The sequence below is a fragment of the Falco biarmicus genome, chromosome 10 (genome assembly GCF_023638135.1).
Source record: "Falco biarmicus isolate bFalBia1 chromosome 10, bFalBia1.pri, whole genome shotgun sequence".
In the NCBI taxonomy this organism is placed as follows: Eukaryota; Metazoa; Chordata; class Aves; order Falconiformes; family Falconidae; genus Falco; species Falco biarmicus.
Window position 1 is genome coordinate 35,751,220 of NC_079297.1, and position 14,610 is coordinate 35,765,829.

The 14,610-nt window shown below is 43.9% G+C and overlaps 1 protein-coding gene across 15 annotated transcripts in view; it reads left to right on the plus strand.

Moving 5' to 3' along the window:
- Nucleotides 1-14,610, plus strand: part of BRSK2 (BR serine/threonine kinase 2) — a 315,828-nt gene that overhangs the window by 237,991 nt on the left and 63,227 nt on the right. For all 15 annotated transcript variants that reach the window (XM_056354309.1, XM_056354311.1, XM_056354312.1 and 12 more), the window contains exons 6-8: nucleotides 3,344-3,377; nucleotides 4,277-4,345; nucleotides 7,281-7,427. In XM_056354309.1, the coding sequence (XP_056210284.1) occupies nucleotides 3,344-3,377; nucleotides 4,277-4,345; nucleotides 7,281-7,427 (250 nt within the window). The remainder of the gene's footprint in view (nucleotides 1-3,343; nucleotides 3,378-4,276; nucleotides 4,346-7,280; nucleotides 7,428-14,610) is intronic.

A 14,610-nucleotide genomic window follows, 5' to 3' on the forward strand; every position in this document is an offset into this window, starting at 1 on the left:
AGGGCTGTCCTGGATTTCACCATGGCACTCTGGCTTATTTCCTCTGGTTGAAATCCCACGTAAATGCTTTGCTAGGGTCTCCCAAGGTCCTTAAGATTAGTGTCCTAGAGTCATAGCTGTGAATGACCGTTCAGAGAGCCCTTCCTGCCCCAGGCAGACTAGCCTGGGAAAATCCACATCACCCTTGAAATAAACACTGCCAGCATCAGTGCTTTTTTTGCAGCAGTACCCGCAGGCAGCAACTGCTTCTTGATCTTGCTGAGCGATACACTTATTTGTTATCAAGGGCAGATTGTGGCTTTTGCTGCACAGAGATGTCGCTGAACGATGAGGGGATGGCCTAGGGGAAGAGGCAGGGAATGTTGCTCTTGACACACGTATATTGAATAATTAGTGATAAGAGCCAAAGAAATATTCATGACTCTGTAGAAAGATAAATAGATCTTTTATTAAATTTCAGGTTTCTCTTTAAGGCAGTTGAAGTTGCTCTGTGATTGGCAGCATGGAAATGAGTTTTCTATGGATTGTGGCTGGCCAGAGGATCCCTTTTAGAGCTGTTAGCCAAGGCAATGCTGCAGATACCTAGCTAGTGTGTGCTGGCAGGAATTCCAAGTGGCTGTGCCAGAAACCTGTGCTCTCTGGGCAGTTGCAGTGCAGCTGTTGAATGATTGAATCAATCCAACTTGCTCAAAGGATTTATTACAGCATTTTCTCCACGCGTTCTCCTAGAATTTAGCAGAATTTCAGTTGTGCCTTGTAAGACACCTAGCAGATTCCACTGCCCTACAGCTGGCCTCAGCAGGGTGAAGGCTTTGAGTACATTTGCTAGTGGGACACATGAAGAGGTACATACCTGTCCTGGTTCTTCCCAACACTCACCTTCTTTTCAAAGATGTTAGCACAGGAAGCTGTCAGGTTGGTTGCCTTGCTCAGCATCCACAGTTAAGCGTTCTGAAAGCTTTGTTGGAGTCGTCATATATAAATAAACACTCAGAAGTACGCTGCAAGTTGATACCGACTCTTCCAGTGCGCCCTAGATGGCATGGCCACCCAAAAAGTATTGTGCTGAAGGACGATGCTGAACTGTACAGGATACTTGGCAGGATTTGAGAGGGCTGGCTTAAGTTTCTAGCTCAGCCGCAGACACCACCTGTAGTAGCTGTTTAATGTACCGTGTGTCCTCACGAGTCACCCTCTGTAGGAAAGGCAAGCGGGCTCTGCTTCTCCAGGCCTGGGCTGCAGGCCCGGTTCTGGTGCTGCTCCTTCATTCCGATTTGTGTGTACCTTAAGGATGACCTGTACAATATACACTGGTTTTATGATATGAAGAAAAGACACCACCATAGCCAAGCATGCTCACAAGAATAATTTAACTTGGCTTCTAAAAGCTTGTGAAATCATGTATTAGTCCAGTGACATGACTCTTTAGTGGTTAAGGCTCAGGGGTATTAAAAAGAAGAGGTGTAGAGTAGCTGTTGGGTTGCTGTAAAGAAGCAAATTCACAGGGATCGATACACACTGGAGGGCTGGGAACACGTATATAACATGAAGGAATTCAGTGTCTCGCTGTGGCCCCACTCTCACGCCAGCAGTGGCCAGCAGTGGCCAGCAGTATGCTGCAAGTCCCCTGAATCAGCCCCCGCTTAGTCCAGAAGCAATAATTTTTTTAACATTACTGACTGCTTTAGCTTTATTTCATTATTGTTGCCATCACACTCGTTGTTACTACAGAAGCTTTTGCTGTAAAAATTTAAAGCTTTATACGAATCCCTGTGAATTCAGTCACGCCGACTTCTGTGAGGTACGAGAGCTGTGGTGGCATTGCTCTTGCTTTAGTCAGGGGAGTAGACTTGTGGTGAGGGTCTGGTCACCTTTTCCAAACTGTGGGCAGCTGCAGCTTTTACAAATGTCAGGTAATCGTGTCCATATGGCTGCCAGTGGCAGAGCTGCCAGGAGAGCCCCGGTGTCCGTCCTGCCCACGGAGCACACGTCCATCCTTCTGGTCTCCCAAGAGCCCACCCTGGCCAGCACCCCGAGGGCAGCTCTCCTTTCGTTGTCTGCTTTTACTCTCGATGGAGGTTTTTAAAATCCAATCTAAATTAAGACACTTGGGATCACTACTGAGCAGGGCGACCTGGTTAGAATACCTGCAATAACCTCTTAAATGGGGGTGTGTGGATTAAATTTTGCTCTAAACTTCTGAATTCCATCTTTCCTAAAACTGGTGAGGGATCAACTGCGTTTCTCTCTCCCTGCTTCAGCTTTGCTGCCAAGGCAGCTGCAGTCCCAAGTGTGCCCTGAGTTTATTATCATGGTCTGCCAAAAGCTGTGATACCAAATCAGGGCGTTCCGTGCCCACGGGATGGTATTTTGCCATAAGATAAATGTAGTGTGTATGGAAATTCAATTAATTGGCTGTCTCACTGGGCATTATTTTAGCACCTTAGCACAAAGCTAACCTCACTGCGCTTCTGTTCTGCTCATTACTTCGTGCGACAGGTATTGCCCAGCCATGATTGCGTTTGTCACAAGAAACAAATGCACAAATGAAGGCAGGCTCAGAGACTGCTGGGAGGTGTCAGTATAAACAATAGCGTGATTTGCACACAGATCTCAGACAGTTTGCATCCCTTTTACTTGTCAAGTTACTTAAATGAAGACTATAAAATAAATAGCCATGGCTATAATCTTTAGGAATTAAAATGATTACCTGGCAAGCTGTAGTAATTAACTATTTTCAGTGAGGAATCAAACTGGAAATATATGGGTAGAAGGATGCAAAAAGAATATATTAACCCACTAGGTAATAGTACTACTTTCCATCTTTTTTAGTGTTTTAAAAGAGAAAAAAAAGGATGTTGAAGTCTTGAAATCAGCAGTTTTTATGAGCGCTGGAGTAATTGAGAGCAGTCTTAGCAGACGAAATGCAAAACGTGCTTTATGGATGCATGTGTTTGGTCTGAAAATACTGTTCTGTCTTTTTTCTTACAAAAGGCTACCCAGCGTGGGCCTTCCTTCTAATTAGATACAAGGCCAAGCTCAAGGGTGGCATTAGAAGGCTGGAATTCTATATAGTCACAGAATATGCCGCGTCTTCTCTTCTTGCCTTGCTTTTAAGAAATTCATAGTAGGGCCACAGAATTGTGAATTATGCTAGTTTTTGACCATTTTCTGAGTTTCTTAGAAATGTTTTCTCGTTGAGTTAAGGAAAAATCTGCTGGTTTTGCACACTTGCGTTCTGTATAAGCGAGCCAATCGTGATTCTGCTAAACAAAATGGAAATGCACGTAATCCATAAATACCAGGCTGTTACATGCTCATTTGACTGTATTTTGTGTTTCAGATCACCACATTATGCTTGCCCTGAAGTCATTCGGGTAAGTTGTTAACACTGGTGTGTATAAATATATTTTTTAAAGTGTCATTTGTTGCCAGGACGCAGATGAACCCTCTGTACAGCAAGTCCGTCCAAGGCAGACAACACTGGAAAGCACACAAGAACCTGACTATGGTCTTGTTTGTTTGGCTCAGCCCTGAATCAAGCCACATCGACCATATGAGGGAAATGATGGTGTGTTGTTCTCGCAGTACCCTTCATGCCATGTGATCAGACAGAAACACAGAAGCCTTGCTGAGCTTGATCTCTCCGCCCAGGGGACGCAGTCCCCTACGCTTCCCTGTCTCTGATGTAGCTGTCATTTCAGTAGAACGGGGGTTGGCTGTCAGTGGTGTTGGCTTCTCTTAAATAATACGAACTATCCTTTCCCTCTACTCTCCCTTTGTCCTCTGAAAATCAGTATCCCAAGATTTCAGTGCTCAAGGTTCCCATCTTTTAAAGCGTACCTTTAATGTAAAGCTGAGCAGGGAGCGTACAGAAGAGACTGTCCAGACAGTGCTGTGAGTTCGCAAATAATATGACTGGTGACAAGCTCCCTGAAGAACCAGGGAAGAGAAAAACACCTTCTTGGTGTCCTTAATGCCCCTCTGACACTGTTTGAGTGCCAGGTCTAGTCATTTGTGAGTTGTTGACCATTCCTACCCTGCTCCCTACTTCTGAGCCTGTTCTCACAGATGCCAGAAAAGGCTGTAAACTGATGTTCATAAAAATTCAATTAATGGGCTGTGTCATGGCCTTCTAGTTGGGAAGGCCAACTTGGGAAGCACGTAGCTGAATTGAAATGTGGGGTTTCCCATTCTCCCCTCTCATGTTCTTCAAGGATAATTAATTCATTTACTAGCGAGCAGTCTTTTGAACCTCTGTGTCATTGCTGCGCAGGGAGAAAAATACGATGGAAGGAAAGCAGACGTCTGGAGCTGCGGAGTCATTTTATTTGCGTTGCTAGTGGTGAGTCATCTTCCTTGCACTATCCTTTAAAAAGAAAAGAAAAATCCAAAAATGCTGCTGTATGTAATGGCGATTCTATTGACATCATGAACAGATGGGTTTTTTTACTTCCTCTATTTTTGTACCTCTCAGTTGCATCCTTTTCTCTTACTTCTACATCAGTCCCAAAGGAAAAGCAGGAGGAATATTTCACTGCTGCTTTGAAATGCTGCTGCCCTGCACAGGAGAGCATAGGCAAGCATCAAAAACTTGTCTCCATAAAAGCTCTTTGCTGTTTTGTGATATTGCAGCACATTTTTTTGGCTGGAAAGGATGTGCAGGATTACAGCTGCAGGATACAGAGAGTGTCAAATAAGTTGTCCTTCACAGGACCAAAATATGGCTGGTTCGGGGAAGCGTTTGTTTTTTCTGCTGTATGTATAGATGTGTTTCAGTAGGTATATGCATACATTAACTGCAGTGTTTTATCAAGAGAAGATTTGAGTGCAACAATTTTGCTTCATGCAAGTATTGAGCTACATTTTAATTTGGTACACTTGGGAATATAAAACTGAGCCAGTAGTACAAAGTTTAAATTAGTTTCCATCTGGCTCAGTAATACTTTCTTTAGTATTCAAAATGTGGTATCTTGTAGCTTATCCTTCTTTCGATCAAAGTTTCAGCTCTCTGTGGGATTTGTTCTGATTTGCAGTGGTAATGTAATACTCCTAAATATACAGCAACTGGATGTCCAGCTGAAGGCAGATAGGCTTGGCATTTGTTCTCAATTTCAATAGTATAATGTAGGAAAATATACTTTATGTTCATATAAGCGTATTCCATGTGCAGATTGAATACTGTATATGAAAATAGATTTTATATGCATGTTAAGTTTTTAATATCTATAATAGTTGAGATGATCATCTACAATTATAAAAATAACAAGCCTGAAGTCAAATTTGGATGGCCTTGTAGATTTACTAGTAAAACTAATTACTTCACTTAAATGTTTTATTTGGCAAAAGCACTTGTACAACGTCCAATCAGAGTTACATTCTGCACATTATTTTTCCTTAAAATACTTGAAAATTGTAAAAGATTTTTGTTTAAAAAAATATTATAATTTTTTAATGGCCCAAATCAAAATACCTCAAAGTAGTCGCAGTATGATGCTTTAATTCCCCTTAACTGAGCTTACTCCTTTTTTTTTTCTTTTTAGTCATTAAAATTCACTGACATTTTTTAAGTTGTAGATTCTTTATCTTGATGTTGCTAGGGAAGAATTTTAACCATCTAACTACATAGCACCCGGTCATCTATTGCTCCTGAGCAGCTATTTTCATGGCTCATCACAGAATAGAGCTGTATAATGAGCTCTTAGTATTAACTTCTTGAGTTCGTAAGAGTAGAAGAGAGAAGGTGTCAAGATGGTTAGGGTTTGTAGGAGCGGGCATTTCATTTTCAGGGAGATTCTCTGTCAAGATTTGGTGTCCCTCTGTCGGTACATCTTTGTCTGTTCCTATGTAGATACACGAGCCTGCGAGATGATCGAAATACATCTATTACAGATGGAGAGCGCGGAGCTCTCCGGTTAATTATGTCAGGACAAACCCTACAAGAAGTCTCAAGCTATAACGGCGGGTGGTGGTAATAAAAGAGCTGTAGTTGTTACCTTCAGGAAATTCCACAGAGCAGCCTTGCTGACTTCATCGGGGCTTAAATTGCGTTAGCCAGTGTCCTGAGTGATCAGAATTGATTTTTCTTTAAGTCTGGAAGGGTTAAGACAGAAGTAGGTAGCGCAGGGGGTGGTGCAGAAGGGAGGCTCTCTCTTCGAGGCCGCTGGACCGAACAGACGACAGTAAATAGTGCCCAGCCGCGGGTCCATCAGGTGGGTGTTCTGAGGCGGCCGTAAACAGAGCTGTTGGTCCGTAAGCTGTAGACAGAGGGTTGCTTATACAGATGCACTACTCACTGTAGTAAAAGCGGTGCCAGAACTGACAACTTAAAGCTTCATTATCACAGCAGCTGACAGCTTGCAGCTTCCCACAAGCCATCCTGGAAATGGAGGAAGCTCGGCACTTACTGGAATTAGGCAGTGAAAGAAGGAAGTGAGAATATCTAGGAAGGTGCAGACTTGCTATAAAAGGATATCAGCTTCAGTTGGTGGCGTTATCCTAAAGATTTCAACTTCTTTTTTTCTTTTTTGTCCTTGCAGCAAGGGTAGGTCTTTTGCCACTTTTTGTGGCAAGCTGATGAGCTATTCAAAATGTAATTTCCGCTAAAAAAACCTCAAGCCATTCATGTAAGTGAGCTGCAGTAGGGAAGCAATAGGAACTGATGACCTGACCACAGCATGAGAACTGGATAGAGTGTATTAAACAGGTAGAACGTCTGCAGCTTCCAAAGGCTAGTGTTGGTTAGGGTTTCTTTCAGATGTGTCATTTCACGGCTCCATCAGGAAGAGGATGTTCTTTATGGAAAGTCTCTCAAATGCTGTTCACCTCCTTTTCAATGTCTGCAATAAATGTGTCTCGGGAAGATTAAAAATAAGGAGATGGTAAACATTGCTGCTGTGAAAGTATGCCCAGGAGGAATACCAGAAGATCAAAAGCTTGAGCTGAATTTAAGTGAATCCATGCATCTTTGGTGAATTTGCCTGGAAAGGCAATTTCATATTTTTTATTATGTTTTATACTGGTAGTTATTTTCTAATTAAAGGTCTAATAAAAAAACTGTCCTCGGTTTTGTTTCCTGTGTTGGAGAAAATATAGCAGCACCAAGAAATTATTTATTTTCAGTAAATAAAAAGTTTTTTTCACTTATTCTAATAAATCATTATGAGCTGACTTCGTCTCTTCCATTCTCTCACCACGTTTATCCTGGCTTTTCTCCTTTTGCTCACTCCATTTCCCTTTCGCTCGTCTCTCCCATCCACCACTTTGTCACATCCCTGCAGGGTGCCCTGCCTTTTGATGACGACAACTTGCGGCAACTGTTGGAGAAGGTGAAACGTGGAGTGTTCCACATGCCACATTTTATCCCCCCAGACTGTCAGAACCTTTTGCGGGGGATGATTGAAGTGGATGCCTCGAAACGTCTCACGGTAAGAAGGCATTTGCTGTGAGTCATGTGAGCAAGGCTTCATTTGCCACCTTGTTGCGTTTACAGTCGAGTAACTAAGGTAGCTTGTTGATTTGCTGCCACTGCTGTGTGTTTGCTCCTGACCGAAGGATGAGTGGAGGTGGTAGAGCGTCTAGGAAGAAGTCAGTTACCTTCTCTTTTGAATCATGAGGGCAGATTATCTTTGTGTCTCTTCTCTAGCCCCGTAATTCTCCGCCCGTGTAACAGTGGGCACTCAGGAGAAATCCCTCGGTGCTGCTGACCTGTTAGCACGCTGCAGAGTCCGCCGGAATTGTCTGGCTCTCCCAGCTGGTACCGCAGTTTGTCAGGGATGTGATAGAACCATTGGCAGGTCAAAACCGCTAGGACTGTTACTTGGAGCTTCGCTATTGGAGAGAGTATGCTTTTCTTACGTTCCTGACAAAAGCGAGGGCTTCTCACTTCGTGGCACACAACCTGCCTTGTGTTCCCTCTTGCATTTGCTCGGCATTACCCTCCAGCAGCCTTCAGAGCGAGGGTCTTCCCGTCTGCTCTTTCCTCTTGTGCCCCGTGTTCCTGAGCACCATTAGTCCCACAGTGCTGAGCTCCTGGCATTCGGCACTGAGCCTTTGCATCCAGGGTACATCCCATCACTACCACAGAGACCCTGCAAGGGTGAGCACTGCGTAGTGATTGTATCCTTCATTAACACTGTGTTAATGTTTTGGGGAATTAAAAAAAATTAGCAATTAAAATCATTTTGGAAGGCAAGATTGCCTGCTTGTCAGTGGAGGCGTCTGCCTTTATGGGTACATTGCCCTTGTAAATCCCATTGTCAGGCTGTGGTGATGATTTTATACAGATTTACTAAGCTCACAGATTCTGGGTGGGAGTATGTATAAAGAAATGTAAATTTAAAACTCCTCCTGGTTCTTCAGTCTGCTAAAATATTTATAAATAAACTCTCGGATCACTGCTTGGCCTCTCTGCTGAGATTGCTAACAACAGCATCAGTCTGTGCCAGCTGTGATGGTGCTTTTGGGATGCAGACACCTGTCTGCTAAGAAGGGAACTGAAACTCCCTTCACAACTCTCTTTACAGCATTACCTGACAGCTGCAGCTGGTTTTGCTTTCATTCAGTACGAAACCAGGTCATGCTCTGTTTGGTGACACAGGTGAAAAGTTCTTCGTGCTATTACTAATGTCCCTACCTTTCCAAACCCGGTAGCCATCACATTTGCAATACATAAGTAGCACTGACTGAATAAGTAGAAAAAAAAAAAAATTAGGCACTTTAAAAGGGCTTTTTTAAACAGATTTTTGAAGAAAGAAAGAAAATATTTTCCCAAGCATTTTTACGGAAAGAACACTGCAGAAGTTAAGGCTGTACCCTGGGGCATGAGACAGCTGTTCTTCATGACAAGAAAGTCACCGAGTCCCTCTCCAGCTTAGTTTCCATAATATAAACATAACGGGTTTTCTGTTGGGTTTGTTGTTTTTTTTTCTCTGAAAGATTTTAGTGCTGATGGATTGAGTATGCCAGGGAGCAGGTCACGAGAGGTTGGATCTCCAGATTGTTCTAACTGAGTTTTTCCGTGGAGCACAGCCCCTAAATGTTTTGAGTGGTGCAGTACAGCAGAGAATGTACACGCATGAGAGAGAAAACAGTGAAGTTAAATCAGGGTCCCAGGGTGACACTCCCCCTGCTCCTTTTCTTGATCAAAATTAAGCTCTTATTTCCTTAGGGAGGGAAAAAAACAGATCGGGTAGTTAATAACAAGCACTAACCAGTGAATTGTGAGTAAGAATTTGAAATAGAAGATACTCAAGAGCTGAGAGCCAGGAGGAGAAAAGGATAGCTCTTTGTTACTAGCAGCAATCTTATTTTCATTATTGGAGGGTCTCTTGGTTTGCTGTCCCTGCTGCTGTCACTGCGTGTGCTGCTCGGATCGCCAGGCAGAAGGGAGCTCTTTGTTTACCATGCAGGAGCTGGGAATAGACAGTTCGTTTTGAGGAGAGATCTGAATTCTATTTTAGCCGTGTCCTGTCAAAAAGGGTATAAATATGGGGGGTTTTGGAAGCTTCCATTCCTAGAAAGTATCTCACTTGAATCAATTTGATATTTCTACAAAGATCTGAGCGGAATAGTGGCTTGGGTACAATAAGTACAGATGTAGCTGTTATCATTACTGATCATTTCCTCAATATCTCACTGGTGAATTCAGCAGAAAAATACAGTGGAATGTAAGGTCACTAGAATTTTTTTCTTTCATTTTTCCCTTTCTCTCTGCTTTGTTCCTTTTTTTGATTTGTATCTCTTTTCCTTTTCATCCAACTGCATTTCCCTCCCTGCAGTAATTGCCATTTCACAGCACACCCACACCTTCCCCAGTCCATCTGTTAAAATGATCAACAAAAACAGAACTAGCGTTCACGTTTAACTGTCATCATTCGGCTTCAGTGTTAGAGCTTCAGAGGATTAATGGAGAGGAGGGTACTCGGGATTATTGTTACTAGCCCTTTCCTGCCTTAAGAAATAGTCATTACCTTTCTTTGTATATGATTCAATTATGGAAAACCGAGTTTGTGATGTCTTAGCGGAATATTGTTCATGTTCACCCAGTATTACGTAGCCTTAAGTAGGGTTCATGGGACATCCTTGACCACCCTCCTTTACTGGGCCTGGTTTACTAAACATGCTTTAAAATAAAAGAACCCATGTTTTTCTTTCAGTAGATGGCAAAAGTTGGTGCTAGCTGCTGGTGACGGTATTTCAGACCACTCGCACTCATGAAAGATGAAATCAAACCCAGAAAGAGTACAAAGGCGGTCAGAGAGCCTGTCTGAATAGCACAGCCCAAAAGAGCTCTGTGTAGTCTGCACAGATGATGTCTAAGAAAGGTTGTACGGCTTGTCTGCATATTCATTAGAGGTAATTACTAGGGAGAGAAGGATTACTGAAACTAAAGGAAGATACAGGCACAAACCCAAATGTATGTCAAATGGCCTTACATAAAAGTAGGCTAGAAATTAGAAGAAGCATTTTAGCCATATTCTGGGGCATCTTCCTAGTAGGGAAGTAGTCAAAGGGAAAAGTGAACTAAGTTTTACGTTTGAGATGGTTTATGGAATAGAATGAATGCTCTCAGTGCCTGCAGTACCACAGGTTGAGGTTTCTTTTAGTTACGTGCTCTTCAGAACATGAATGTTTTTTTTTCCTTGGAGGTTTCAAATGATTCAGCATCTCTACAGCAGAGAATTACAGCTCCTGTAGTGGAACCCATTTGCATTCTCAGCTGATATTTTCTTCCACAGAAACACAAAGGCAAAGAGGGAGAGTAAGGAGCTTTTGGTCCGCTTCCCATTTCAAGGTGGATGAGCATTATTGAAATGTTGTCTGTCGAGCAAGGTGTATCAGAGCAGATATTGCAGAATAAGCTATTCTGATAAAGCTGCTACTGTTCCACTGTTGGCATTTTATTCCAGGGTCTTCCATGTAGGGTGTCCACATACCCTGAAATACCTGACCCCGAATGTTATCCAACTTCAATTACACACGTTGGCAGAATCTCCTCTCCGCTGTCTGTTTGGTTTTGGTTTTTCTTGGATCTAATGCATGCTAATGGTGGACCACGGCATCTAAAGAATGTTAAAAAAAATGAACAAGGGAAAACTCATCTAATTCCTTCTTCATTTTTCTAGAGGGTCTTATGGTAAGGCGCCTATCACATCATTTAAATTATCTCCCTTCACCGCCTGTGGAATGGAGGTAATTGTCCAGCTGATATATTTAGGCTGTAAGCCTGTGGCTGCCAAGGGTCTCTTCATGCACCGTGCACGTAGCACAGTGATACCTTGCCCTTGTCAAGGTCCCTGGAGGCTGCTACAGGACGGCTGCTACTACTGACACAGATAACGGTTTTACCAGCGCTGTTTGCGCTGCCAGCGTGAATCCCTCGGTCAGGAAAGCCTCTCTCTTGACACTCTACAGTAGGTTTAAAGTTCAGACTAGAGGATCTTCTGAATGAGAAAGATTCATCTGAGGTGTGGGTCTGTTTTAGTGCACAGATGGATTTCAGACTGTTCCCTTCCTGGAGAGGGAATTTTGAAATCTGACATGAGTTCGAGCCCAGAAGCCCTCATCCATTATCCACAGACTTTGAGAAAGTTTTTCTTCAGGTCAGAACTTTTTAGCTTGGCAACCGCTCTGCTGAGATCAGTGCCGAGGATGTAGACAGTGCTGTCTTGTTTTCCATCTGCCTGTCTGTCTCCATCTGTTGTTCCCTGCCTCAGGATTCAGACGTAAGCTCCTTGGGGGAGGAGACCTCCTTTTCTGATGAGCTTATACAGCTCTGGAGCGCAGCGGGTCTCTCACCTGTGAGCGGGGCTCCTAGGTGCTGCTTCAGTATACAGGTTTAATATATATTGGAAGTATTTTTGCATAAAACCATGATAAAGGAATTCCCCCTCTTCCTCCATCACAGCATTTGAGCTGGCAGAAGTCTCTCCTCTGACTGTGCATGTGCAATGGATCTGAGCATGTTTTGTCGTTTCAGAGATGGCATCATGAGACAATTGCCTTCGGTGGCTAGGAGATATTAGGAAGCAGCATTTTTACAACTTCCATAAAATGGCGTTAAATTTGGCAAACTCATGTGCAAACAGCAAGAAGAACCCTCTGGGAAGGGTTGTTAAATGCCTTCGTCACTTAAATGCATTTAAACATTGTGTTTAAATGAAGGCAGGAGGAGTGAGATTAGCTCCCACTGTGTATCTCCCTCCCCTGCATCGCATAGTAAAAAGCGTACAGACTTCTCCTTGTCAAAACCAATCGCCCTCCCATAACCCTCCTGTCACTTTAATGCAGATGAAAAGCAACAAAGCATTAATTAATTACCTTTAAAAAAGCGGAGAAGGTGTTGGCAGCAGCAAGCACATTTGTAGTAACATTTCAGTGCGATTATGTTTGAATCGGAATAGAAATCGGTTTCACAGAGTGCTTTTCCTACCTGGGATGTCCCAGCGCTTCACAGCGGTGGGTTTGCTGTGGGCTGGCGGCGGGTGTGTGGGTGAGCGGCAGCCGTGGGGGCTCTCACACACCTTCCAATGTGTGTCAAGGTGCTACGGGGCTTCTCTTTTGGAAAAATGCGAGGGATCCCTTAGCCTGAAGGAGGTGGCTCAGCAAGGATGGGCAGAAGGGATTTCTCCTTGACATCTCTGACGGAGCCCAGGGGTTCTGTGACTAAGGCATGAACTGGTGACCCGCCTTTCTTCCCCCTCTCTGACTCAGAAAATGATGTGCAGTTGTCTGCTTCGCCATGGCATTTCTGTGTACCACAGACACAAAAGAACAATGTGACCCATGGAGACAGAAAATGCAGCAGGAGAAACAGGCATGAAAGAGGCTTGGACATCGCTTAGCTGTTATCATCTGCATCTTGTCTGAAATCATTAATGTCTTTAACCCTCCGTGCAGTGTATATGAAATAACGAGTAGATGCGCATCTCACAGGGTGCCTGTACCAAGCGGAGGAGGTAGGGTGCACTCCTTAGCAGATCCTCACGGTGCTAGGGACCGATAAACACCGCGCTAAAATCCCGTCCCATGGAAACTGTACAAACCAGGCTCTGCTGTGTCTGTGCTGCAGCTTGCAAAGAGCCAGAGGAAGGGGGCTGCATCCCAGGGAGGGGGGGGCGCACCCACGGTGTCTCTTCGCTCTGTTAAGCTGCTGGGGGAGATGGCAGCATGTCAGCAACATCCACCTTTCTCTTAGCGGGGCAGGGCTGAAAGGACTACCTAATACAGGAATAGTATCTCTTGCCCCTTCTGCTGAAGGGGGATTCTGGTGAACTCCCGGCTGGAAGCTCTGCGAGTCTGCCCGAGCCCAGGGAGGGTGCTGGGGGTACTGGTGCTCCCAGTGCCTGGGCTGGGTAGAGGACAGCAAGGTACGTGAGTACCAGCTGCACTTCTGATCACGGTGCTGGTACAGTCTTGGTTTTAAAGGAGGCTGTTTGTCTCCTACAGATCCCTCCAGACTCCTGTCATGCTTTCCTAAGCTGTATTCCCTTGTTTCTTTGTTTTCAGGAAAAGCCCTGTCTCACTTGAAAAATGATCTCATACAGAGCCGACCTCAGATCTCCCTGGTTGCCCAGGCATGGAGCTGTTGTTCCATAGCACAGAGGTCTCGGATTCCTTGCTCTCTGAGCTTTCTTGCTCCTACTTTCTATCTCTATGATTTTGTTGTTTGTGTGTTCCTCTTTTTATTTTTTTTTCTTTTCTCTCTGATTCTTATTATTCTGGAATTGAAGTGGAAAGTAATAAGAGCAGGACAGCTATCTCCGTTCTTCCTGACCAGTTTAATGGGTCTGTGATTTCATCTTATAGCTGTTAGCACTTGAGTTTCCTCCCAGCCCTCCCCTGTCTCTCACCTGCGTGTTGCACAAATGCAAGCCTGTGTGCGGTGAGTGTGCATATTGTTCTGCACATACAAAGGTGCTTCATAACGAGTAATATGAGAAATATTGTCCACATAATGAATAATCCCTGGGCATCTAGAAAAAGTTATTTTCTACTGTGATGATGCTTAAAAACAAACCACAAAAAAAAAAAAAGAACACAAAAAACCAAACAATTAGGAAGGTTCACATGCTCTATGTCATGTGAACAGTGTGTTCTCTTTTACTGGTCAAGAGTTTCTCTTGGAAAAAGGCTGCGACTTTCTTTTCCCCATACTGGTGGAAAACATGGTCATCACGTAACATTTGCTGGGATCTGCCTTCCACAGGTGGACAGGGCCACTGTTCAGCTCTGCCAGGTCCCTCGTTGCATGGCAGAGTGCTCATGTGCGAAACAGGAAAGAGGGAAGTACAAGGAATTTGCAGCCTGGTGTTCAGGCCCTGGAACAATAACTGGTATTATTTTGACATAGAACCTTATTCTGTGGGTCATCAGATTTTATTCATAAATGAGAAGCCAGTCAGGAATGGGTCGTGGCGGGAGGTTGTATCACATGCACAGCGTATTTTGTTTATTCACTTTATGTTTGAACCTGTTTCTGTTTCCTTCCTTCTCTCTCTCTGTCCCCTTGCCCTGTCCTCCCCCCCCCCCCCCAACCTAGAAATGAACTTGAGGTGTAAAGAATCAGCTGTTATGCACATACAGAAAGGAGCAGTTTCTAAGCTTCAA